This window comes from Chaetodon trifascialis, chromosome 14, assembly GCF_039877785.1.
Source record: "Chaetodon trifascialis isolate fChaTrf1 chromosome 14, fChaTrf1.hap1, whole genome shotgun sequence".
Taxonomy (NCBI): domain Eukaryota; kingdom Metazoa; phylum Chordata; class Actinopteri; order Chaetodontiformes; family Chaetodontidae; genus Chaetodon; species Chaetodon trifascialis.
Genome location: NC_092069.1, coordinates 22,369,219 through 22,394,123, shown reverse-complemented (window position 1 = coordinate 22,394,123; position 24,905 = coordinate 22,369,219). Strand labels below are relative to the sequence as shown.

Here is a 24,905-nt window from a genome sequence, read left to right as displayed (position 1 = left end):
GATGACTTTAATGTTAAACCACATTTATGAGAAACTGCCCTATTAGTTCACTTGTTTCTACACTGACAAGGACATCCCATAGATTAATCCCATGGCCCATTGTAATACCTTGAGCTACATATTGAGGTCTAATAATCAAATATGTGTCTATTTGGTGAATTGCAGGCTGGGAAAAAAGAGTTATTTGTTTATTTGATGCCTAGTCACCAAGACGTCTAGATTTTTGTCTTTCAGCCTTCAAATCTTCAGAGGACGTCTGTGCATATCTCTTAAAGCACCTGAAAACCTCTATCTTCTGCTTCTTGGTATGGGAGAGTTGGTCCTGCATGAGCCTACGATTTTCTGTTTGAAAGCAGACTTTTTGTCTGTACTCTTCTCACTCAGGGGGGAAAGGTGCCGTATGTGTGCGCACCGATCAGAATTTAACAAGATCAAATGTCTCGAAATGTGAAAATCTGGGCGAACCACGCCCGTGCAGCAGCCGATAGAGCAGATTAGCTGAGCGTTAGAGTGTCGAAGTCTTCAGAAATAACACCTTTTTCTCCAACTTATCCATAAATACTTCATGATATAAAAAATTCTTGGGAGTTCAACCAAGGTTTGTTTTCACAAGTAATCATGGACTCAGAGGAATACCTGAGACAGTGCAGGAGACCAAACGCACAACTGATGAATACATTTACAATATTTGCAGATGTGATATTCAGTGACAGTCAACTTCAGCTCTATTATAGGGTGCTGAGAGGCCCACCAACCAGCTCCTAATTCACTATGAATTTATAAAATGATTCACACCAGGAATGTTTCTGTTGCTTTACACCAGTGAGTCAGGGCTGCACAGAGGGACAGATGTGGCAGATTGTATGATGGGATGAAATAGGCTGTTAGTATCAGAGAAAAGGTCTCTAATCTAAAGATCTGTGCATGATGCCCCTCCAGGCTGTGCACAGTGCAGTAGGATCAGATGATGAGGGACGCAGGGAAGACAACAGCGAGCTAAAGAGGAGCTAAAGTTACACAGAAATGGGAGTAATTCTGATCCCGCAAATGTGTGTTTCACTCAAAAAGAGGTTAAATATGTCGCTCATTCTGTTCCAGTTTATGTTTATTGTTAATTTAATTGTTAATCAATCCAACATTTGAATGACTGCATGATTGAAAAGGTTCCAGCTATGTTTAATGTTGCATAAACTCTTTCAAATGGAACTAAAACCAATGATGTATCTCTCTTAAAGGCCTATCAATGCTCGCACCAAATTAATTTAGTTGATAAATTAAGTAATTACAAAAATATTTGAAAGATAGAGGAGTTACTGACCTTTGGATGCTTATTTGTTTCGTCTGGTGTATGTTATTAATATTTCTTTTTTTAACTGGCCTCTAGCCTCTTGTGATTTTGCAATGGGCAAAGCAAGTCTAGTATCCCTGGTTCAGTCCCTTAATGCATAAATAAAATGCATAGGGAAGCATGGATGGTTTTGTACGTCTCTAAATCATCCTCTATGCAAGTCTTGACTGAGTAGAACAGAATTCAGTGCTGAGGTGAACAGACATGACTCGTAGCTGTGTACATGTGAGCTGATGAACCGGTAACCATCACAGATGAGCTGCAGAGGACTTTCAGACAGGAAACTTGCAGCGATACATGTCTGAAACATGGGCTCCACCTGCTGGAAGGTGGGTGCAGGTGCAACATATTTTGGTTGATTTGAGGATGCAGATGTGAAAGAATAATTTGGGTCAGACAAAAACAAGCGACGGCAAAATATTTTAACAACAAGAATGTACATCACTGTGGCCCCTTTGGTTCATTTTTCAGAAGAAAAATATGCGATAGACCGAGGACGTCTCGAAATGACTGCTTCAGGCAGAAAAGCCATTCAGCCTCACAGCCCGAGGTCATTTATGTAACAGAACGAAAGCACATCTTGAGAAATCTTGACATTGAGTCTCTCCACCACTAGATGGCGAAGTGGGACAGAAGAAATGAAATAATGGTCTCAGTCTCCTCTGGATTTGATCCCAATTTTGGGCTGCACGCACACCGCTCCTCTGCAGCCCTGAAGCAGACAGCCTGGTTCCTTTGCACGTCATATGATAAGGCTGGAGGAGAGCCAGCAGGGCCCCCGTTTGGAGAGGAGGACCCATATCTCAGTCAACGCGCGCAGCCTGGGCCCCATTTATCTCCACAAGGCAGGGAGGCGTATCCTTTTCCCCTCTCGCTCCCCTCCACATACCACTCTGCCTCCCTCACTCACCCAAACACTAACTAGACTACAACCTGCTTCAGACGACGCCCCATCGTCCATGAGGCTTCCACAGAGGGCAGAGTCAAGTCCGTCGTGCGTCTTTTTCGCTCCAGAGGAAACCATCGGGCGCTTATTATTGTCGGGCTGCGCGCTCGGGCTGCCCACGGCATCACTTCAGCAATAACAGAAGGGGTGCCAGCCAGAAGAAGAAGAGGAGGAGGAGGAGGAGGAGGAGGTGGAGAGGAAGGGGTGGTGAGAGTATTCCGGATTGACGCTCAGAAATAAACAAGGAGACACCCTGTTTGGAAGACGTCCGTGGCGGGAAGCGACAGGGATCCGCATCTGAGTAAGTCGCGTTTTGCGCTGTGCGGCGGTCGTGCCCGTGTTTTCCTCAGGCTGACCCGCTTTTGGCGGTTTGTCCAGCGGCTGCTTGAGCAGCGGCGCAATATTTAAGCTCCCACTCCGGCAGCATCCTTTGGCTCGGGATGACAGAGCGGGGCAGAGGGATGGAGACAAGCGTAAAAAGAAGAGAAATATCGGCGTTAAGCGTCTGCACCAATGAAAGCCTTTTCTTGTAAACACGGTCGTTGCTTTAATTCGAGGTTACAACTAGTAGGCTGATCACAAGAGGCGCAGCATCCTTCCAGGGGCATAGACATCTAAATAGCAAGCTGGCACAAAAGTCAGGCGCTGCTTTGGAGCTGATTACAGAAAAAAAAATAGCTGCAATATTATGTCATGCCAACAGTCTTTATTAGATACCCAGAGGCCGCGTTACTGTGCTGTACTTTGATACAGACAGGTGTAACGGGACGACATGTTTACGCGAGCGTCTCTGATGCTCCATCGTGTAACATCGATCTGTTTAGGAGAGTGGTTTCAGGATGCCTTTTAATTTCTTTTTGCCTCGACGGTGAATTTCCAGTGGCGCCAGCAGCCGTGCATGGCCGTCACTGCATGGGTGAGAGATGCTGCCTGGCTTCAGGCTGTGGAGGAGAGAGAGAGGAGAGGAGTAACACTGTGGTGTGTTGTGATGTGAGCAGCCTGCTCCAACATGGCGCGCATGAGCTGAAAAACCTTGGCCATTACATACTCCTGTCTGGAATTCACACTGTGCAGTGGACCAGGCACTTTGGTTTAGGACGCCAGAGAATGAGGCTCGTGCATCCCCAGCAGCAAATTCAGCTCAGGTTGCCATCGGTGGTGGTCTGCCTCCTCTGTCCTGTCAGAATATCATGTAGGCTCGTGCATCCTCTCCTCCTGTGTGTAATAGACCAGTATGGACTGGACCAGGTCCTGATTTTTCCTCTGTTTTTGTAATAATGTTTGATCACAGCAGGCATAGGCACAACCAGACAAAGGGTGTGTTTTTGTTTGGTCTCGTGTCCATTGTTTCTCTCCTGGGTGTCTGCCCTGTGAACCTACGTGACTGTTGTGGACAACATCTTTGTTGACCAGCAAGTTCACCATGATAGCACGGAGTCTACAAACAAAACACACCCACTGTCCTGGAAGCACACGCAGGTCGAAGGCTCTCTTTACGTAAACGGCTGTAGTGACACCTGTGTGAATCCTGGAAATGCGTGGAAAATAAGTGGAGCGCGTCGACTCTGAGGCGACGGAGCAGGTGTGAATATGAGTGTTGTTGAAAAGGAGCCAAAGTGACTTGATCTCAAGTCCTTAGAGCATGTTTGCAAGACCAAGACAAGTGCAAGGAACGATGCATTTTCTCTCTTCGTTACCAAATTCTGCACTGTGTCACATATATTTTAGAAATCTAGCAAAGAAATAAAAGATTGGACCATATTTCTAGAGTTTAGAAAACAAATCACAGCACTCTGGTTTCCCATGAACCTCTGCTTTGTTAGATTCTGTGCAGAAGTCTTCGTTCATTTGTCCATGTTTGTTAGCAAAGCACACAATAACACAAAGTCAGATCTCAGGGCACAAAATAATCATTATCATAAGAATATGGGCGCTAAGTAAACTACATGTTACAAGGGACTGAATTTGTGAGAATTAGGAGCGTCGACATGGACGAATTCGAGCGTCAGCAGCACACCTCTGCTCATGGTTTGTTGTCTGTTGTGTCATTTTATTGTTGGAGCGAGACACGTTAAGTCCACGTTAGGCCTCAGCCTGGCGGCGTGTTAGCTGACGGTCCGCTGCTGCTCTGTGTTGTGTCAGCAACTCGCAGTGGAGCTGACAGCACTTGTCTTGTCCACCCAATCATCATGTGGCATTATGACTGTGGACAGCCCCGTTTCTGTGTGTGTGGGTCTCTGTGTGCTTTTACAGGTATCTTATCTCCGCATGTGTGTTTGCTTATGTGCAGCTCTGAGTGTGCATTTTAGTCTGCCTTTGCAAAAAAAAGGATGGTGTGTGTGTGTGTGTGTGTGTGTGTGTGTGTGTGTGTGTGTGTGTGTGTGTGTGTGTGTGTGTGTGTGTGTGTGTGTGTGTGTGTGTGTGTGTGTTGATGGCTGTCTCCTGGCCTGACAGGCCGGGCACTGGGATGGATCTGCTTTCACCAATTTAGATAGGGGAAATGGGCTGGTAACCGGAAGGTCATTCATCCTAATCTAGGACTGTCAGTGAAAAATTAGGTGAAATGTGAACGAGTGGCACATTTTACCACCAACTAACTGCAGTGAAAGTGCCCTTTAGTAAGCTCTGATTGCTCCAACAGATATTCACAGGGAGAAAACTGGTCAGATTGAGCAGCTGTTTGAGCAAAAGTGCAACACCGAAAAGTGTCGTGGCTCATTTTAATGCAACTTGCCACCTGGTGCTCGCTTACATGCAAAAAGGTATCGCTCATAGCGACAAACCCACGGAGAATTAGCCCCCAGCTCTGCATTTCAGATGTTAGGATCTTTCATTTTGCTTTTGCAGACTCGCAACTTTGCTGTTTTGGTTAAGTCTCACCACTCCCATCAACATTTCCTGACTGGGAAGGCAGCTGTAAGCACACAAAGCTAGAAACTAGACGGTGAACACAGTGGAGCTTTTAGCAGCTTAGATCCAGATATCTCCCCTTTAGGAGGGAGTTGAGACCAAAACAGAGATAAAACAACATTTGATTTACATTTCTCAGGCCTCCAAGTGGATGTTAAACTCGCTCTGTATGGATGTGTAAACACGTACATGAATCCCAACACGACCATCTTACCCACTTAAAAGGTGCTAGCATGGCAGTGTTGTGTTTGCAGCTTGTTCCCGCTGCCCCTTCATCAAAAAAAGCGCCAAAAAACGGAGTTAATGCAGGTTTAATGAAAATGTTAAGAGGTTAAAGTAACTCCTACATCAGAAGCAACAGCAAATAATTTGCTCTCGGCATAGCAGAGGGAGTGCTGTTTGCTGGCAGAAGTGGTTGGTACAGCATCATTACCAGAGGCTATCAGCCTCTCGCTGGTTCACATCCTGCCCTGAGCGAGTAGCCCCAGAGTGATGGATATTACTAATTACCCTCCCTGACCTCGCTGTCATTAAGAAACCATCTCTGCAGTGGTTATGAAATCACAACAAGCTAGTTGAGGAAAATGAATGTCACGCATTACAGAAGGCCTTACAGCTGCTGTTTTGAGCTGAAAGGCGGTATTGTAGGCTGGAAGAGGAAGTGGAAGCGAAAGCTTGCTCAGCAAGCACACGGAGCGATAAGGAGGAACATCTGGGCAGATAGTAGAGATGTGAGATTTTATTTGATAATGCGATGCAATCCACCTTGCCCTTTCTGTCTGTTTTTTTTCCTCTTTTAATCTCTGCCTCCTCTTTTCCTCCTGGATAGTCACTTTCTCTTTCCATTTTTTGCGACTATCTCTCATTACAAACCCCCCTCCTTGCTGCTTTGTCATGACAGATAAGACGAGAGAGGATTTGTTTTTTCCACTCCTCTTCCCAGCAGATACTCTGTCTTCTGATAAACTGTCATTTTTAGCCTCGAAGTCATTTTAATCTCAGAGGGAAATGTGCTCGGCGGTGTGCGTTTGTGCGTGTGCGCTGGTGTGTGCGTCTTGTACACGCCTCCCGAAACATGCGCACACCCACGCGCTCATATGACGATCACCAGTGTTGTTGCGAGGATGATAATCAAAAGCGCTATTGATAATCAGCACAAAAAGGATCAACCATCTTTTTTGCACTGTGGGTAAACTGAACCCAAAACCACACACACACACACACACACACACACACACACACACACACACACACACACACACACACACACACACTTACAGACATTCACATCTGGTTCAAGGGGAAGGAGGAGAATGAATATGAGGTCTTGTCCCCTCGTGAATGTTTTTTACGATCCCTGAAGGGATTAGACAACGTGATATTGAGCAAACATACTTGGCATAAACAATTCCTGAGCCTCTCGAGAGCCTCAAGTGCGGATTGGGATCTTGCCATGAGGGAAGGCACCTATTGGCCCTAATGGTTCCTGTGTTAAGAGGCTGCTCCAATAATGCAAGTCCGTAGGCTTCCTATATCCGGATATGTAGAGTTTGCTGATTGACCAGAGAGCAGACGGGGACACAGGAGAGAGTCCACTCTGGAGAATGACTGTCTGTAGACGTGAAAGCAGCGCTGTCAGCAGCTCATGTTGATGCTAATGCTGGTGCATTGTTTTCACAAAGAGACGCAGACAGAGGAAAAAGTCAATAGGTAGAACCACCAACCTCTGTATTAACTTCTTGCAATGCATTTAAGCTTGAACAGGGACACAGAAGTGCATCTGTTTTTGTAATCCACTAACAATCAGGCGGTAGATTGCTAATACACCATCCAAGGTTTTTTAATTGCAGCGCCTATACATACATTGAAAGTAAGGCGCGTGACACTATCTGGTTGCTGTAGTCTGGCGGTTTTGTGACAAGCAGTAGCAGGGAGAGGGAGCTTTTTTCTGGAGCACCCAGATTCCCAGTTGTAGGACTGCTGCTTTGTTGCTAAACTAAGTGACAACCACAAAATTTAACACAAAGGGCCTTAACATGAAGTCCCTCTGATGGCTGCTGGAGGCTGTGAACACAGTGTTCTGAAGGGATTCGGTGCACGCTTTGTCGTAGGGCTGCGACTCGTGCTTATTTTCCCGATCGATTTTTCTTTGCAATCAATCGTTTTGTCGGTAGATGTCAGAAAATAGTCGAATATCCCCGTTTCAAATGGCTGAAGATGATGCTTATTTTATCCAAACCCAATCCAAATGATCATATATGCGAAGAAAGCATCAAATCGTCACAGTAGATGGAACGACATCACTCTCAGCCATGGCGTTTGCTTTCAAGCATCCCACCACAGACTCGTCTGTGACACCGAAGACGCTGTGTACGTGTTTTTCCACCGTCTACAAGCTGAAGCTGCGTTCTGACCTCCGCGCAGTGGCTGTAATCAAAACACAGCGATCAATAAAGTGTCACAGGAGCTGTGGACTCAGCATGTGTTCCCTGGATGTACAGAAGTTAACAAGCAAAAACCATGAGTCTACAGATCTGCAGTGTCTGTCGTTGAGGAAGTGATGAAGGTCGAGTGGACAAATACAAACATGAGGAGGAGTCCAGGGAGAGGAGGGTGGGGACGTCCTCTCACCTCAGAGTTTCTGAAGGGACTTTGAGGCAGGACAGGAAAGGGGGTTTCTGGGCCTCACCACACCTCACCAACATCAGCACTGGAGTGACGGCGTTCAGTCATCTTTGCACCTTTCCAAAACCTAAAAATCCTACAATCACGCCTACTTTATGCAGCCATTGCTCAGGTTTAGTTTGGTACCACTCAATACTGTCACAGCACATCAAATTAGACCTAATGATGCCACCAATCTTAGCTTGGGCTCGAGTTTTAGGGTTAGGTTTACATGCAAAGGCTGTGTACCAAAAGGGGTACTTTGAAGACATTTACCCACAAGTCATCGGTAACAGGTGATAGTATCATGATTGGGTATGAGAGGGGCATCCTGGGAGGCTCAGTCGTTCACAAGGGTGGAGCGAGGTTCACCACTTTGTGAACACATGATTGGATGAAGGATGTTACCACATGGGCTCAGGAACACTTTGTAAATCTGCTGTCGGTAAACAGTTTGTTTGCAAATGATTGGAGTCTGTTTTTCTGTAGGTTTTACAGTGTCCAGTGTTTCGCAAACAGGGTTTTATTATGGGTAGTCGAGGATCCAGTATTTCTGGAGCTTCACTTCATCCTTCTTAATTTGCATGAAGGTATTAACTTAGTAGAAAATCTCTGACACGCGGATTTGAAGTCACAGTTGACTCTCACTCCTTTCCGACCTCCTCGTTCCACTCCACGTGTGAGGCTTCTCATTCGTCCTCGCTCAGCATGGAGGTCACGCAGAGTTTCACTGTCTTCTGCACTGACAGAGCTGTTATTTGTGGGTGACCTCTGGGGGAAAGGAGTTTTATCCTCTGACCCCTGGAATACTAACATGTGACCTCAACGGACTTCCTCTAGTTTTTATTGGCACCGTGCTGTTTATGTTTAGCAGAACTGTGCCTCAGATAGAAGGATGCAGAGCTGCATGGGAGGTGGTGGAGAAGCCGCGGTGTGCCTGCTGGCCTGGAATGAGTGTGTGTGTGTGTGTGTGTGTGTGTGTGTGTGTGTGTGTGTGTGTGTGTGTGTGTGTGTGTGTGTGTGTGTGTGTGTGTGTGTGTGTGTGTGTGGCCGGGGCAGAAAGGCAGGGAGGAGTATTGTTGTCCCTGTAACTCTTTTGGCCTGGAGGAAGGAAGCCGTGGAAGTGGGGAGTAGAGAGAAGGAGAAAGAAGTGCCACTCCAACGCAGCGAGTGTGAAGGGGATTTGAGATTAGTTTCCTCTTCCAGACTCTCTCTCGGCTTTCTAATGCAGGTTCTGGGTCATTAAGCCCAAGAGTCATTCTCACAGTCATCACTCTTCCTGAAGAGGAAGCATTTTGGTGCCAGACAGTGTTATTCTGTGTGTACCGAGATGTGTGTCTGCACATGCTTTTTTATTGAAGAAGAGCTAGAAATGATCTATAAAGAGCAAGAAACAGTCGGTAATTACCAATTCAGTGTGTCCTTAACTACAATTTTCTGCCTTTTTTGCCTCTCGGTTTCTAATTTCCACACAGGTATTAGTTTGTGTGTGTGTGTGTGTGTGTGTGTGTGTGTGTGTGTGTGTGTGTGTGTGTGTGTGTGTCATTATAGCTGCATGCTTATCAGTTCTCGTTGTTGTGAAGTAACACCTGAGTGAGCGCTTTTCTCTTCCGCGAGGCGAACCATTAGCGGCTCTTTCCGAGGTGATTTGTTTTAACCTGTAACATGAATGGTATGAAATTTGAAAGAGCCTCTCAGTGTCTCTCATTTTACACACCTGTCTGTAAATATAGCCGCTCTGATTGGTCAACAAGATGGTTTCTAATTGGCCAACAAGCTTATAACAGTTCTTTAGTGATGAAATCACTTTAAAATACAGTTATGGTTCATTTTAAAGGATAAGGCCAGTAGTATTTGTAATATTCAGTCAATAATAATCATAATAAATAATAATCAATAATATGCTTGTTTGTCTTTCAAGCCCATTCATTTCTACTGAATTCAAACTTCAAAAACACATCATGGATGTATACTTTTTACTAGGAAACTGAGTTTCATCATAAAGGAGGAACACGTCCTCCAGTGTGACGGTGTGGCTCAGTGATGTGTTTTAAATACTTTTTAGGCAACCAATGGTGGTCACTGGGGCTGGGAAATAAGCTTTCAGTTGGCCCTTCATGGGATTTGTAAGGAAAATACAGAATATCACACGACTTATTGTATCCTTTAGAAGCGGTTCGGTTTAATCATCCTCCCGGTGAAAACTTCTTCGATCTTTCTTCGTGTTTTTTGTTAATGTCGTTCCTGTTTCCTCGAGCCCTGGGGCTTCCCATGTGGCTGCAATGCAGTAGGTGTTAGATCAGTTCCGACATTGTGCATTGAAGTGTTTACTACCTAAGGAAGCACTGAGGCTATAAAAACAAGCTTTAAAAACAATCTGTGCATCTGAGTACGTGTGAGCGTGGGAGGCAGGATCAGAGTCAGCGTGCCGCGGTGTTCATTTCCAGGTTGTCGTGTTGTTTGTTTAAGATAATCCTAGATTAGTAGTGATGAGATCTGGTGCGATGTGGCGCTCCCGCCGACAGACAGACACAGTGACGGACGGCCCGTGGCTGTCCCAGAGTCCCACAGTGCGACCGGTCTCGTGTACAGATCAGTACAGCATGTACTTGCTGACCTTTTCGCTCCCAGACTGTGTAGCGTAAATAATTCATACAATGTTTCTCCGACTTTTCAGAACATATTAGTGTAACTGGCTGTAAGAAACTTTGTTCCGTTTGCGTGCATTGAAAGTTTCAAAAGTGTTTTTGTTACTGCAAGGACAATGGTGGACATGGACATGGACAATGTAAGGGACAAAGTGGTGAAGCAGAACCAGCAGAGTTGTGGGAGAGTCTGTGTCTAATTTGGCTTCGGTGTCAGTTCGGTGTAGAAAAAACATTTCATCTCATCTTTCAAAGGAGAGTTTGAAATCCAGGTTGGGCTTTAGATCAGCATGATATCCCAAAACAAAGATGCTCAGCGGGATTATTATTCATTTAGCTCCTCTGGCATTAAGGTAATCACTTTCAGGGCGTCTCGGTGTAGATAGAAAGTGTGTTAAGTGACTGCTGGTGCCAGAGGACCGAGAGCACAATGCCATTAGCTGGTGCTCTATGCCGGCACTTAATGTGTTCCTGGAAAGGCTACAGCAGCGGCGCACCCACCGGGGAATATTGCTGGTCATTAGTCCGTTTCCTTGACTTCTTCTGCTGTGCACCTGCTTTCACTTGCACAAAAACATCCCTGGTTTTAGTGTGTTGTTTGCATCGAAGCCTGCCAGCTAAAACCACTTCCTCTATCAGCCCTGCCTGACTGATATTGTTGATCTATTATATTTATCCATCTCAGTGTGTTTCTGCTGGCCTGTCTGCGAGCGGCTCCCTGGATGCCTTCCCTCCTTAGCCATAAATGTAATTACTCTTCTAACTATGCTGCAGAGATGCCTGTCTTTGTGTCTGCTTCCCTTTCTCCCTGTTTGTTCATAATTTATGAGAGAGGCAGTCGGGCTCAGGCGCTCCATGTTCCAACAAGGTGGACGTACTTTTTCCCAATACCTCTTTTAAAATCATCACAGCTGTAGCAGTTAGAGAAGCAGGGCTGCAGTTCAGGGTTGAAATGAAATCTGAGCATTTAACCCCAAAATGGTCCAGTGCACATCTGCTGTTAACTTTTGAAATGAACTGAAATCACAGCTCAGAGCCGCACAGATTGTCCACTGTCACTGAGGACTGATTGTTTCCAGTTGCTTTGTTTTAGGTGAATGCATGATTGTCAAACCTCTGCAGCACCAAACCCAGCATGGGTAAGGCTCTTAGATTTTTGATTTGTAAAGCCGTCTTAACTGGAAGTCAACTAACTTGCTTTTTGCAAAATTTTCAGCTGCATACCACGGTCTTCATCAGCTAATAGAGGTTGACTATGTGACCTCTGGAAGCTCAGTCAGACAATAGCAGCTAAAACAGTTCCAAGCTCTGGAAAAAGCTTCGACTTCCTGATGTTTTTGGACAATTTAATTTAGGCAAAGATCTCTTATGACATTTTTATGCTGAGACGGACTTAAACACTAATGCATTTGTTAGGTTTGTCCCATTATAGAACAGTGTGTTTTGAAGAGAATCATGGTTACATTCTTCAGAGCAAGGTGTTAAAAAAGTTTGGGTTTGGACCCCAAAACTCAGGTGATGTATCAGCCTTAAGAAAAATGATAACCAACCTGCCAGTCTTAAATTACTTTTTTAAAAATTGCATTTAGTAAACATATAAATAAACCTTCTGTAACTGATGATTTTAGGTGAAATAATCTAAACAGTCATTTGTTTATATGACGTAGGATTCAGTGTTCAGGTGTGCATGACTCTCTGGCGTTCTGTGTGCAAGCTGTTGCCAATAAACTTTGGAGCAGAGTGGGGTTTTTCTCTGTATGCTGCTTTGTTCGGGGGGAAAGTTTCCTTCATTTTTTTCACAACCGATTCATTCATCAGAGTTAATGAACATTAATAGAAAACCATGTGGCTCGTTCTGTCCATGCACCCCCGGTCTCTGCGCCGTTTCCGCCCGTCATATCCGCCGCTGTGGGCGTGTTCTGCCTCGTCCCTGCCGATGCTCACAGTGACCTTTCACCGGTCGGGATGGTCAAGCCTTGCTTCCAGGCCTCCTTCATACCACCAATGAGCTGATCCAGATGAGTCCCCCGATGCTCAGCCGGTTAAGTGCCCTGCTTCTACTTTCACCTCAGGGCTGGGAAGGGAAGGAGATTGACGGAGAAAAGAAGTTCTAAAATGCACAACATGGACATAAACAGTACTTATTGTATTATTCATTATTGAATTTGACAGGGCTGGCTGCTCTTATTTGGCCTGATTTTATTTAGTGCATCTCCAGATGTTTCTTCCTTTCTTCCTGTTTGTGCTGGATCAGTGGGAAAGGCGAAAATGAGAAAGAATGTGTCTAGACAGTACTCTGTGTGTGTGTGTGTGTGTGTGTGTGTGTGTGTGTGTGTGTGTGTGTGTGTGTGTGTGTGTGTGTGTGTGTGTGTGTGCGTGCGCGCGCATGCGTGCGTGTGTTGATCAGATGATTGCGGTTTTACTTTTTCTCCAAAGGGTCTCCATGTGATGAGAGCAAAGAGCGGCGTGGTGTTTGAATGCATGTGTGCCAAAGATGAAAAACTCTGCGTGTTACAGAGCGTCCTTTTATAACACACCCCTGAGGTTTCCATCAGTCCTATGCAGCTTCTGTGGTCGGACAGTGGACTAACAAGCGTGGCTGTTTTGTTGCATTGCATGCCTTTGTGGGGGGAAATAGCAATCAGATGAACCCTACAGCAAGGCCAAGATAGGAGGGGTTTACTCTACTGATTCGCTCACAATCCAAGCTTTATGGGTGCTTAGTGGGAAATGATGCAAGCAAATGTAAACAGTTACAGCGGGTGTTCTGGCCACTCATCAGGAGGAGGCGTGACACCATCAAACAATTTGAACACATTTCGCTGGCACTAGAGAGGGCTGGGTGTGGAGTGAAGTAGAGCTGTTGTTGTCGGAGCTAAATGAGAATCCCATATGTGTTGTGATGCCGTTTCGGTTCAGGCTGGAAAACTGCTGCCGTGGCCTCTTTCTGCGCTCCATTCGCCGTCTCCAATCTCTTTTTTACACATCCACAAAACAGTAACCTGAGAGGTCCTCTCCCTTTCTGCAAACTGAGCAACCAAAGCAACTGGACACCAAGGCAGTGGATTTATTCACACTAAGTGCCTTCATTTGTGGGCTGCATTGCTTATCACATTCCAGCCACACTCTAAGGTTTCCAGAGGTTCTTGCTAGTATGCAAAATAATTACATCAACGCAGAGAGACGTCACCCATTATAAGTTTAGTTAAGTCCCCGTTAATTAACTTTATCAAGTCTCAGCAAGCCCTGAAAGTATCATGTGGTTTTACAGGAAATGATCGGACAACTCTTCAAGTAGAGGTATTAACCCATCGGTCATTCATTTATCTTAAATGTAAATCTGTGACGTCTTAGTTAGGGCAGCACTACACTATGTTATTCATCTTCGATTATTTTGCTTTTTCATTTCTCGAGTCATCATTTGAAAATGTCAGAAAACAATGAAAAACATCCGAGGAGGCATCTTGTTTGGTCCAACCCACAGTCCAAAACACAAAGACTTTACAGCGATGTCAAGCAAAGATAATCAGCACAAAACAGAAGCTTTGAGTATGACGTTTGTTCGACATTTGGGCTCGAAAACTGAACTGATTGTGTCAGACCGAATCTTGATTTCAGCATAAGAATTGAACGCACTTGTGCACCTGTTCAACACTTACATCATAGTGTTATGCTGCACATTACACCTGTAGTTTACCAATATGAACATGCGCCCTTCGTTGAGGGAGACTGCTCCTTAGAAAAACTGTCCCAATCCAGTGTTTAAATGAAATTTCATATATATTCCTGTGCAACAGAAGTGTAAACTGGTTCCTCTTCTGCTTAATTCATATTATGCCAATCCCTGTCATAAGTATTGTATATCTTCTCTTCTTATGACAGAAAAATTGGTGTATTATGTGTGATTTTTGAGGGAGCTTGCTGCTGTGCTAGCTTCGCCCTCGTCTCGGTGGAGCAGCAGTTGCAGTCCCTCCACTCTTGCTCCAGCTCTGCTTCCGTCCATCCTCCATCCTGGAGCTCCGGTCTGGAACCTATTAGAGCAGGAATCTCCAGCAGTGCCCTGCTAGCCCATTAGCATGCGCTCACTGGCTCTCCCTGACCGGGAAGAGACACTGATTTAGTGCAAGCAGACAGATATTTAACCTCAGTCACTGGGAAGTCGTTGGAAGGTAAACAGCTGGAGAGCGAACGCCTCGGTCGGGGAAGGTTGTTTGTCACTGTGTGTCATGTCTGACGCTGGTGGTCATGTGGTTATAACTCTCTCTTTCTGTCTGTCTCTCTTTCTCCCTCGATCTGTCTCTATTTCATTCCTCCAGGATGGCTGAGGTGTCACAAGAGGAGAGACTCCAGGCCATCGCTGTAAGTTCTTTCTACACACACACACACACACACACACACAGAGGGCACATCACACTGATGGCTGCAGAAGCAACAAATCATTGGTGCTCGTCAGGATCTGTCTGCCCGTCTTAATGACTCAACGTTTCAGATCCCATCTCCTTCACCCATTAGAGGACACTGAAAGCTAATGCAGCAGCTCCGGCTGCGTCTCTGCAGGCCTCGCTTCCCTTTGCTCTCTACCTGTGACACAGCATATCCAGGTTTCTGCCCAGTATAATTAAGTATATGGTGTTATAAGTTTTCATAAAACATTCTGTGACTGAAACACATTTGATTTGTCCAAATCATTACGCAGCCATCAGAAAATTGAACGTGAACATCTATCGAAGCTTCTATAGAAGATACTTAACGTAGTAATCACAGTATTGCTAAATACACAACATTAGGATGTTGATAATAAGAGTATCACTATTTAACTTACCTCTGCTTAACTTATTCTTCAGCCGTTTGCTTGTTTTTGTCTCTTTTTCCCCCAATACAAGTACACTGATTGAGTGCAATGCGTAAACTGGAGTCAAACTCCTTGTATGTGCACACATACTGGGCCAATAAAGCCAATTCTGATTCTGATTACAGCACCGACTTCCATATCAAACATCAGCATTTCAAGCATTTTCCTGGAATTAACTTAACATATGGAGTCAATAATAGGGGGCTAAAAGTGTATGGTGGCATCCAGTAGCTGTGCACCAACTGCTATCGCTTCCTCTCTTACCGCTTTTCTGATACACTGAGTAATTACACTGACTTACACATAATGTACTCAGTCATCAGAAGTTGCCATTAAATCATCAGCACTACCATTAAAACACTAAGGCTGCAAATTGTAAGATAAGACACCGTACTAATGACTAACAAGTTTGGTACCCAGCCAGATTGAAGACACAGTGTTGTGTTCTTTCAAAACATCTTATTCATAATGCTCTTAGTGTTGTTGTGCACGCTTGCCGAGTAATCATAATGTTTGTTTGCTGTAACAGGAGAAGAGGAAGAGGCAGACAGAGATCGAAAACAAGAGGAGGCAGCTGGATGATGACCGGCGGCAACTCCAGCATCTCAAGGTGCGTGCACACACTCCCACACACATTTTACACATGCCCTATTTGTACTGCTGTACCTGTGGGAATACCTTCGGTGTAATTGGGTTATTTCAAAATAAAACGTCCAAAATGATGCAAAAGTGGTCGCAATTGGGGTGACCGTACAGGTAGCCGGGTTGGGATGCTCGTCTTTATTGCCGCCGTCTTTTGTAATCTAAGCGGGCAGTTTGCAGCAGATAAAGTCAAACCCTGATATGTTCTCACAGGCGGTTTGTGCAGATTTGAGAACAAACAGCGGCACCACGCTGAGCTTTAATCGCCGCAGCGTGCACCAGGCACAATCAAAGCTCGTCCAAACCTTTACAACGGGAACGAGACCATGCAAGGATTTGGACAAGCCTCACCTGCTTCGTGCTTTCATGTCCTCAGCAGTGGGTTTTGGATAACGTCTTTCCAGTTAACCTGTTATTTCCGCCTTAAGTAGGCAGATGTTGACTCCTCGATGAATCAGTTCCAGGAAAGAAATCCACCCTCGGGTCCCTGAGTCAGATCCTTGAATGAGCAAAGAGCTAGCAAGCCTTCAGTTTAATTCATAACACCTCAAGAGCATCATAAGAGTGCACACGGTGATTGGAATATCTGTAGTCACGGTGGCTGTGATTAAACACGCTGCGGATCAGTAAAGAGCAACAAAAGACAGCAGGAGAGTCGATGTTCTCGGCAGACTGGCAGAACATTCGCAGCGTATTTAGATGATATCACGTCTCTGCCCTCAGCCCGCCTTCGAGTGTGGCTGTTCAGAACAGCTCGAAGCTTTTGATCTGCGCTGCGGTCGGACGACACGTTGTATGAACGACTTCTTTTCTAGTATAACCTGATAGAACATCTCCTCATCCAGACCCCATCCAGAATCTGTGCGTCCTGTTTGGTACATACATAATAAACCATCCGTTCGTCTTTTTTTTGTTTGTCTGGACAAGTTTGACTAGTCCTTGTGTACCACTTGAGTAATATTTGCAGTGTACTGAAGTACACCAGTGAATTCATGAGAATTCAAAGCACACTTTCATCACAATTGTATTGGAATACTTAAATTTACTAAAAATGAAGTGAAATCAAAGTACGCTTTAATTAAGCATGTATTACAAAGGACTTGAAAATCCTACACATATATATACTTTTCATAAGTACACTTACAATGAAGTACTTTTTGTAAGTACCACTTTAAGTACTGCAGAACCAGTATATTAATTTTTAATACATTCAAGTAGAACTTACTGACATCTATTTAGAAGTCCACTTTTATAAAGTATATGTCAAACATACTTTAAATTGAGCGTGCTTGTGATGACTTTTCTATACATAAATTAAATTTCTAACACACTAAATTATACATCCTTTGGGTTTTTCATCGCCCTCACCTTGACTGGTAAACCACCTTATGTGCACAGAAAGACCTCACGCTGCCGTGAGTGAACTGGTGAGGAGGAGCTCTGTGTTCGACATCCTCTGAGAACACTTTGTTTGAAATGTGCCGGAGCTCTCGCACTGATAACATGAATGTTTTCATGAATAAAATTGTTTCCAAGTGTAACCTGGGCCCCTACACGCCTCTCCCTTGCTTTTACCAGAATGTGAAACAAGCGGACGGGAGTACCACCGCTCAGTTCTGTGTTTTCAGGAACGACGTGAGCGCTAATCTAAACCCAGCAATCCCTTTCAAATCCACCGGTCCCACATAGTCAGATACTCCCAAACTACTGCTGTCACGGAATGTTCGGAATGGACGGCAGATAACGCCAGCGGCTCCTCCACATGCTGTTTATACGCACACGCGCACACACGTTGAAATCTGCATGCATGCGGACACACACGCGTATTATATCAGAGCCCAGGCTTTTGTCAGCGCGTGTGTCAGCACTATCAAAGCTATTTCAGCCGCGGACGATCCAGCAGGTCACAGATACGAGCAAAGGTCGCGGCGCGTAGACGCATGTGCGCAAAAATGGCTGTGACCTGCGCTATTGTCCTCGCGTGCTCCCACTTTTTCTATTTTCAGAGCGAACCTTTGTAAGTGTGTGTCGCTACATGTGTGCGTGTTGCTTTCTGTGTGCGTCGCTTCATGAAAGAACACAGAAGCCTCAGACAATGCAGAGGGCTTCGGCAGAGGAAACAGGTTTTTGTCCCACTCCCACCAACAGGAAACGGCTCTTACACCCACCGCACCCCGCTTTCGTCTCGCACGCCGGCACACACACACAGATAGACGGAGGGGAAGTGCAATCACGCTGTACAGGAGCATTAGAAGGCTCTTTGTGCAAACCACAGCAAGTATGGCTTTTCCAGAGGTGGCGTTCATGTGGAAAAGCCAATAAACTTCTCCGTTCACACGCAACATTTTTATAAGAGTGTACCTGCCCCACTATTAAATCACACCAACACAGGGTCACACACACACATATTCGCACTCTAGCAGTGCAGACAAAATGGTGAGATTACGTAATACAGTGTTAGCACAGAAAGCATTCATACGAGTTCTGCTTTTAATTAGCAAGCTATAGAAGATATGATTGTGCTTGCAGCAGCTGGCGCTCCCTCTAATTAAAACCTCTGATCCACATCCGATATTCTTATTTGTCCAAATATGCAAAACACACAGTTTATATGGGAGCGCATGAAAAGTGACGTTCATAAAATTAGAAAAAAAACAACAGATACTGGTTTTGTGGCGGTATGTGCAGCCACGCTAGCTGTGCCCATCACTTTTCAGTGTTTGTGCTAAGCTAGGCTAATATTCACTGTGCAGACAGACAGACAGACAGAGAGACAGCGGTCCAATCTTTTCACGTAGCTCATGGCAAGAAAGCAAACAAGTGCTCTTTCCAAAAAGTCTTTAAGCAGTTTATGATAAATGCTTTTTATTTGGGATAAACTGAGTTATGTACTTTAAAAAGAATAAATAGCTGAAGATGGAAGAATTTTGAAATACAGCTCTTTCCCCAACAGCTGCTCAGTACATTCAGATGTACTGACGTGTGTGTGTGAGTGTGTGTGTGTGTGTGTGTGTGTGTGTGTGTGTGTGTGTGTATCACAATTCCGCCCTTTGTCTGCTACGTTAGCAGCTTTTACTCCAAAGAACAATGGAGAGAGACGTAACTTCAGCGCACCGGCTTTATGGCTGCTGGTGCAGACTGGTGTGTGTGTGTGTGTGTGTGTGTGTGTGTGTGTGTGTGTGTGTGTGTGTGTGTGTGTGTGTGTGTGTGTGTGTGTGTGCATGCGTGTGTGTACACATGAGTGAGTACATTAAGTGATGTCAGGCGTTGGGGGTAGTAGGGTGTGGCGAGAGAGCGAGCAAGATTGAGAGAGTAGTGAGAGAGAGAGACAGAGGGAAGCAGGGTTAGATTCAGAGCCCAGGAGACCGAGCAGGGCTGGGGTATGAAGAGTGTTGAGTTACACCGTGTGAGTGTGTGTGCTGCGAAGCTGTGTGCAGCTGAGCGTCTGGAGCTAAATTACTCAATGGGGACAGTAAGTAAGAGTTGAAACAGAACGACAGAGCGGCGCTGTAACGGATAAAAACAGATAAACGGGGATTGAAACCGAGGGAAACACATCCTGACATTTACGGCCTCATTCAGTATAATGTACACACATCAAAAAAGTTCATGAACTTGATGATGGATAGAGAGCGAGAGGGAGAGGAAGGGGCGGTGGTCGGAGAAGAGGAAGAGAAAAAACGGGGAGTTTTGCTGTAGAAATTCTTGTTGCATCACTAGAGAGGAATTCACATCGAGCGCAGGTCCAGATTTTCAGTCCAGCTCGTGAAAACAAGCTTTTTCTCGCACTTTTCCATACGGCCGAGCGGGGCTGCCTTTCCCTGCACGGGCTAACAGCTGCGACGGAGACGCACTGTTATATTTACCACAAAGCACGCCAAGTGTTCGCTTTGATATTAGCTTATCAGCGGGGGGGAATGTGGATGGGGGGTCAGGGCAGTTTGGAAACTGATAGAGGAAATAAACATAGATCGGAATAGAACTCCACCTCAGAACAAAATATATACATTTTCATTCCCATGTTGCTTGTTTTAGCTCAAGTATTTAACTATTTTGTCCTAGAATTAGCCTCTGCTGTTATAATGAGGCTAACAGCTGACAAATTTAGCCACAGTTTAGTCACAGAGTGCTCTCCTTTCATACTCATCATCAACCTCTAGGAAATGTTTGACACCATTACACTATTTTATCTTTTAGTGACTCATCTTAGATTTACAATCCCGTGCTCAACTGAGGATAATAGGATAATTACATCTTATTTTACATTTTTCCATTCAGTGCCAGAGGCCTTGATGCCTCTGGCCGGGTGCCATAGTCCACTTGGCAACAACAAGTTGGCAGCGGTTGAAGTATGTGACAGAATCAGCGAGCGGCCGCGGTCAGCAGAGAAGTGCTGGACGCGCTCGCTGCTTGATTTTTGTTGTAGATTAGCTAAAAGGACGTGTCGTTCTCAGTGAAAGTGCCACTAATCTCCTCTGGACAGAAATTACACTGATGTCCGTGTGAGAAAGGGTGATGGCGCCTGGCATTTTGGGAGATCGAATCACTGCTAATTAATTAATCAGCCGCTCCTGATGAAAGATCAAAGAGTCCTCTACCTGCTCAGGCTCTTTCCATTAAAGCTGACATACACGTGAAGGTGCAGGTGGGCCATTGTGTGAAACATCTTCCCCTTTTGGTTCATAAGAAATAACTCCTCTGCCTTAACTAATTCCCTTTCTCCGCGTTAACTCTCAACATGTCTGTATTTATGTTGTTCTCTTGCAGTCGAAGGCACTGAGGGAGCGCTGGTTGTTAGATGGAGCTCCAGCGGAGGAGGAGACTCAGAAGCGTCTTCAGGAGGATGAGGTGAAGACCAAACTCCTGGAGCAGGTCATCCTCAGGTCAGCATGTGAAAACCCCTGCATGTCCGACCTTTGAAACCAGCTGAAAGAGACGATTATTAAAACAGAATATTATCTTTATTTGCATGTGCATGGGTCAAACGTGTGGTTGTTGTGGTGAAAACGTAGGCGTGCGTACATTTTACCAATGCTAAAACAAAAACAGCGGGAGGGATGACTGTGGAATAGAAATCTTATGTCGCACTAGAAGACATTAGAGACGAAGCTGCAGGCTTTGAACAGGGACCACGATGCTTTTGATGCCGTGTGATCGTTATGTGTTGCAGAAATGTGTCCAGAAATAGTTTAATTGCATTGTGGGTAAAGTGTTCAGCTGGATAAAATGTGAAAGAAGAAGAAGATCTATAAATAACTGGCTTTATACTCCGTGTTTGACTTCATACTGTCCACCATAGACTCAGTGGTGTAAAGGACCACCGCTTAAACTTAATTCATTTCCTCGCGTGTGTGTTCCTGAGCCAGGCTGGAACAAGAGATTGAAGAGCTGGAGACAGACGTGCCAGCCAATAAGGGTGTGGCCAAAGAAAATGGAGGTAAGTTCAGTACCCATGGCAACGTATGATCACACAGGAAACCATGGCAACGCGGCCTGACCACCTGTCTCGGGAAGACAGAGCAAGCTAATAATGGCCTCTTCATTTGCTCCATTAAACTGTGCCTTTCCGCCGGAGGTCATTAAAACAATATTTCCTTTCTTTCTTTGTCTCTGTGACTTACCCTGACCACCCTCTTTCCTTTTGGCACTCTCCTAACCTCTCAATGATACTCTGGCGCCCCCTGTAGGTGAGAATGGTGTAGTGCAGACCTCTGGTCAGACCCCCAAGAGAGAGGTGACAGGGATTGAGGCCAAGCTGCTGGGTCCCAGTCCTGACCAAGCTAGCGCAGACAACCCCGTGACCCTGGTGTTCATGGGCTACAAGACCGTCGAGGAGGAGCAGGAGACCCGCACGGCCTTGGGAATGGAGGGGGTGGACGGAAACGTCAAGGCTGAGTTTGTTGTGATCGAGGACGGGGACGGGAAAGCGGGAGGAGAGGCGGCCACGGCGGAGCAGGCTCCACCCAACGGGAGCATGGCGGAGAAAGAAAAGGCCAACGGTGGCGGAGAGGAAGGAGAGAAGGAGAAGAAACAGACCTGCAAATGCTGCACGGTCATGTGAGCTGTGTGTGTGTGTGTGTGTGTGTGTGGGTGAGTGTGTGTGTGTGTGTGTGGGTGCGTGCACACCTGCTCCTGTGCAGGCATGTGTGCTAGTGCATGTGTCTGTAGTTGCAGATGTGCGTTATTTTGTGTCTATGTGTGTGTGTGTGTGTGTGTGTGTGTGTGTGTGTGTGCGTGTGTGCGTGCGTGCGTGCGTGCGTGCGTGCGTGCGTGCGTGCGCCAGGACTGGAAAGAAAAACAAAAAAACGTACAGTTCCACAGCCAATATACCAACAATGAGAGCCAACACAAGCTCCAGCTACAACAAGAACCACAAAGACTCATAAGTACACTTTACTCTGTATACTTTCTCTGATATGTATTTGACTTTTGGTTTCTATTGATATTTTTCTATTTTTCTGTCTTGACATTTATATTGTATTCAGTATGTATATCTTTATTATGGGACTGTGTACTGTAAGTTCATTGTTATTATTGTTGGACAAAAAAAGAAAATGTATTAGCTCTCTGGATTGTACTGCTACCCGCTGGGGGAAATCTGGAAACTTTAAATCATTTAAGTCAAAAACAGCAAACTATGAAGGACACAGATACTTAAATATATATATTTCTCTGTGTAGGCCTACCAATTATTTATCGGTCAATTTCATATTGCAATATTGTCTAAGATATTATTTTAAATAGTATTTTAATATATTGATATGAAATTATGTTTTATACAATGTATTTATTGTTTTGGGTTCTCTGTATCATCTCCAAACATTAACTGCATGTAAGCTCGTAAGCACTACCAGATTCGCGTTACAATCATAACAAGTGTCTGCGCTTTCTTAGACTCATACGTGCTCATATCTTTAGTCACACAAGTCTTTCTATCAGTAACAATGCGTATAATTGGCAGGTTAGAGATGTGCATTAAGTTTGAAAAGAACTCCACAGCACAGAGAGAAAGAGGCTAATTAGCAGTAAGAGGCTAATTAGCAGTAGCCGAATTAGCTTCTCATAGATACCATACGTGGAACATGTACATGAGGATCAGAGCTTTTTTTTTTTTTCAAATAAGGCGGCGACACTCACTTTCTGTTCCATAGATCAAGACAAACCATTGCACAACGATTTAGAAATGCTTCAGTAATTTTGTTCTCTCAACAGTAGACTCAATGTAAATCTAATGAGGTAGCACTGCATGAAGCCTTGCAACTGTTTTAAGTGTCTTGTCACTTGTTAGGTCTTTATTATACGCTATCATGTTCACATGAATGTAAATCCAGGGGTTAAATTGGGATTCGTTCTACCATAACGAGAAGAGGCGGGCTTGCACCGCTCGCCGTAAAAAAAAGAAAAAAAGCTTTTTGTCTCTTTATGAACCAAATAAAATCTGATGATACTGTAATTTCACTGTGTGTTGGTCGGCTGCTGGTTTCTGTCCCGCTCGCTCCCAGTTTAACCCCTGACTCTTTGTCTGTAGACCTGGGCCCAGTAGTGCTCGAAAAAGAAAAAGACTCCTCTCACAGATCAAGCTGCTCTCTGGAGACCTTAAGACTCTTAAACACAATATGAAGAATTTAGGCGCCCAAGTTTAGAATTAGGCCGTATTTTATGTGCAAGACAAATCGTGCATAAACATTATAGCAATTTGAAATGCGTGTTAGCCCACTAGAGGCTACTGGACAGTCTGGGTCAGTGATTCTATGCCCCCCCCCCCCCCAGGACTCACTCATGTCACCGATTCACCCACACATCATCACCATTTTCTCACTGTTTCATCCTCGTGGAACGCACACAGCCCCACCGTCTATGCTCGGAGACACGCAGTTCAAAAACCTCTGAAGTTGGTGCTAATCCTGAGTCTCGTCTACCGCTCGCCATCCACCAACTTTTTTTTTTTTTTTTTTCCTTTCATCTCGCTCCCTCTGTCTCGCTCAAACCGCTGGTGAGGGGGATTGTGGGAACCTACTGCCTCCTGCGTACGCTCGTTGAATAAGAGAGTCTTTCGCAACCTTCAGTGCCAGATGCATTCTCTCAAGTCCTGCCTGCATTAACCACCAGAGAAATGATCCCTTCTAACATTCCAAAGGGAGGTCAACACGCGTGGGCAGACCAAGTGCAGTCTATGCTTTCCATATGTACAGTTGTACGACCTGCAACTTTCTCTCTTATATTGACTCTCATGTTTTTCTTTCCTATGGCCTCTTTGCGAGGCGGTATGTTGTATTTGATGTGTGTGTTTTTAAAAAAAAGATGACTACATCTGTGTATTGTTGGTGCCTTCGTCAGGTTCAGTTGGTTGGACTTGTCTGTCTGCTGCCATTTTTAGACCGGGGTTTGTACGTGCTCATGATGACCCGCTGGAAACACTGCCTTCTAGTCTAGAGGGTCACCACACAACTATGACAGATCCTACTCATTTTTCACAGGATGAATAAATGCAGCTCAAACAATAGGTAATATGCAGACTACTTTCGGTGTCTTGAAAACCTCCACACGTACAAGAAACTACACCCAAAGTTTAAGATTTTGCTGGGATACAAGCTTTATGCAGGAGACTGACTGACAGTCTATGTATTTATGTACAGCATACACAAATGCATATATGTGTACATATCTATATGCATACATACATCTGTGTACATAGAAATACATGTACATTTGTTGAGCTGAAGCTTTGCATACTAGTGGGTCTCTGGGACAGCAGCAGAAAAAGCAACCTTGTGTTAGACCAATGCCTGTTCATCTATTCTGTGGTCGTCTAAATGTTTAATCTTGAATAAAACTACTGTTTGTTTACGGCAAGTCAGATAAGTGTGTATGTAATTAACCAAATGTACACATATTGTA

At 44.9% G+C, this 24,905-nt stretch overlaps 1 protein-coding gene across 1 annotated transcript; it reads left to right on the top strand.

Moving 5' to 3' along the window:
- The first annotated feature begins 1,962 nt into the window (after positions 1–1,962).
- On the top strand, positions 1,963–24,869 carry palm1b (paralemmin 1b). Its single transcript, XM_070979328.1, has 6 exons — positions 1,963–2,595; positions 14,830–14,872; positions 15,895–15,975; positions 20,775–20,890; positions 21,374–21,444; positions 21,695–24,869. The coding sequence occupies exons 2-6, from the start codon at positions 14,831–14,833 to the stop codon at positions 22,066–22,068; spliced, it is 684 nt and encodes a 227-aa protein (XP_070835429.1). The 5' UTR covers positions 1,963–2,595; position 14,830; the 3' UTR covers positions 22,069–24,869.
- Positions 24,870–24,905: the final 36 nt, after the last annotated feature.

Excerpts from the sequence above, each read along its gene's own strand:
- palm1b (XM_070979328.1), top strand. The coding sequence starts at position 14,831 with ATGGCTGAGGTGTCACAAGAGGAGAGACTCCAGGCCATCGCT. Across the intron at positions 14,873-15,894 it reads AGAGACTCCAGGCCATCGCT|GAGAAGAGGAAGAGGCAGAC; the intron begins GTAAGTTCTTTC and ends TTGCTGTAACAG. Across the intron at positions 21,445-21,694 it reads TGTGGCCAAAGAAAATGGAG|GTGAGAATGGTGTAGTGCAG; the intron begins GTAAGTTCAGTA and ends CGCCCCCTGTAG.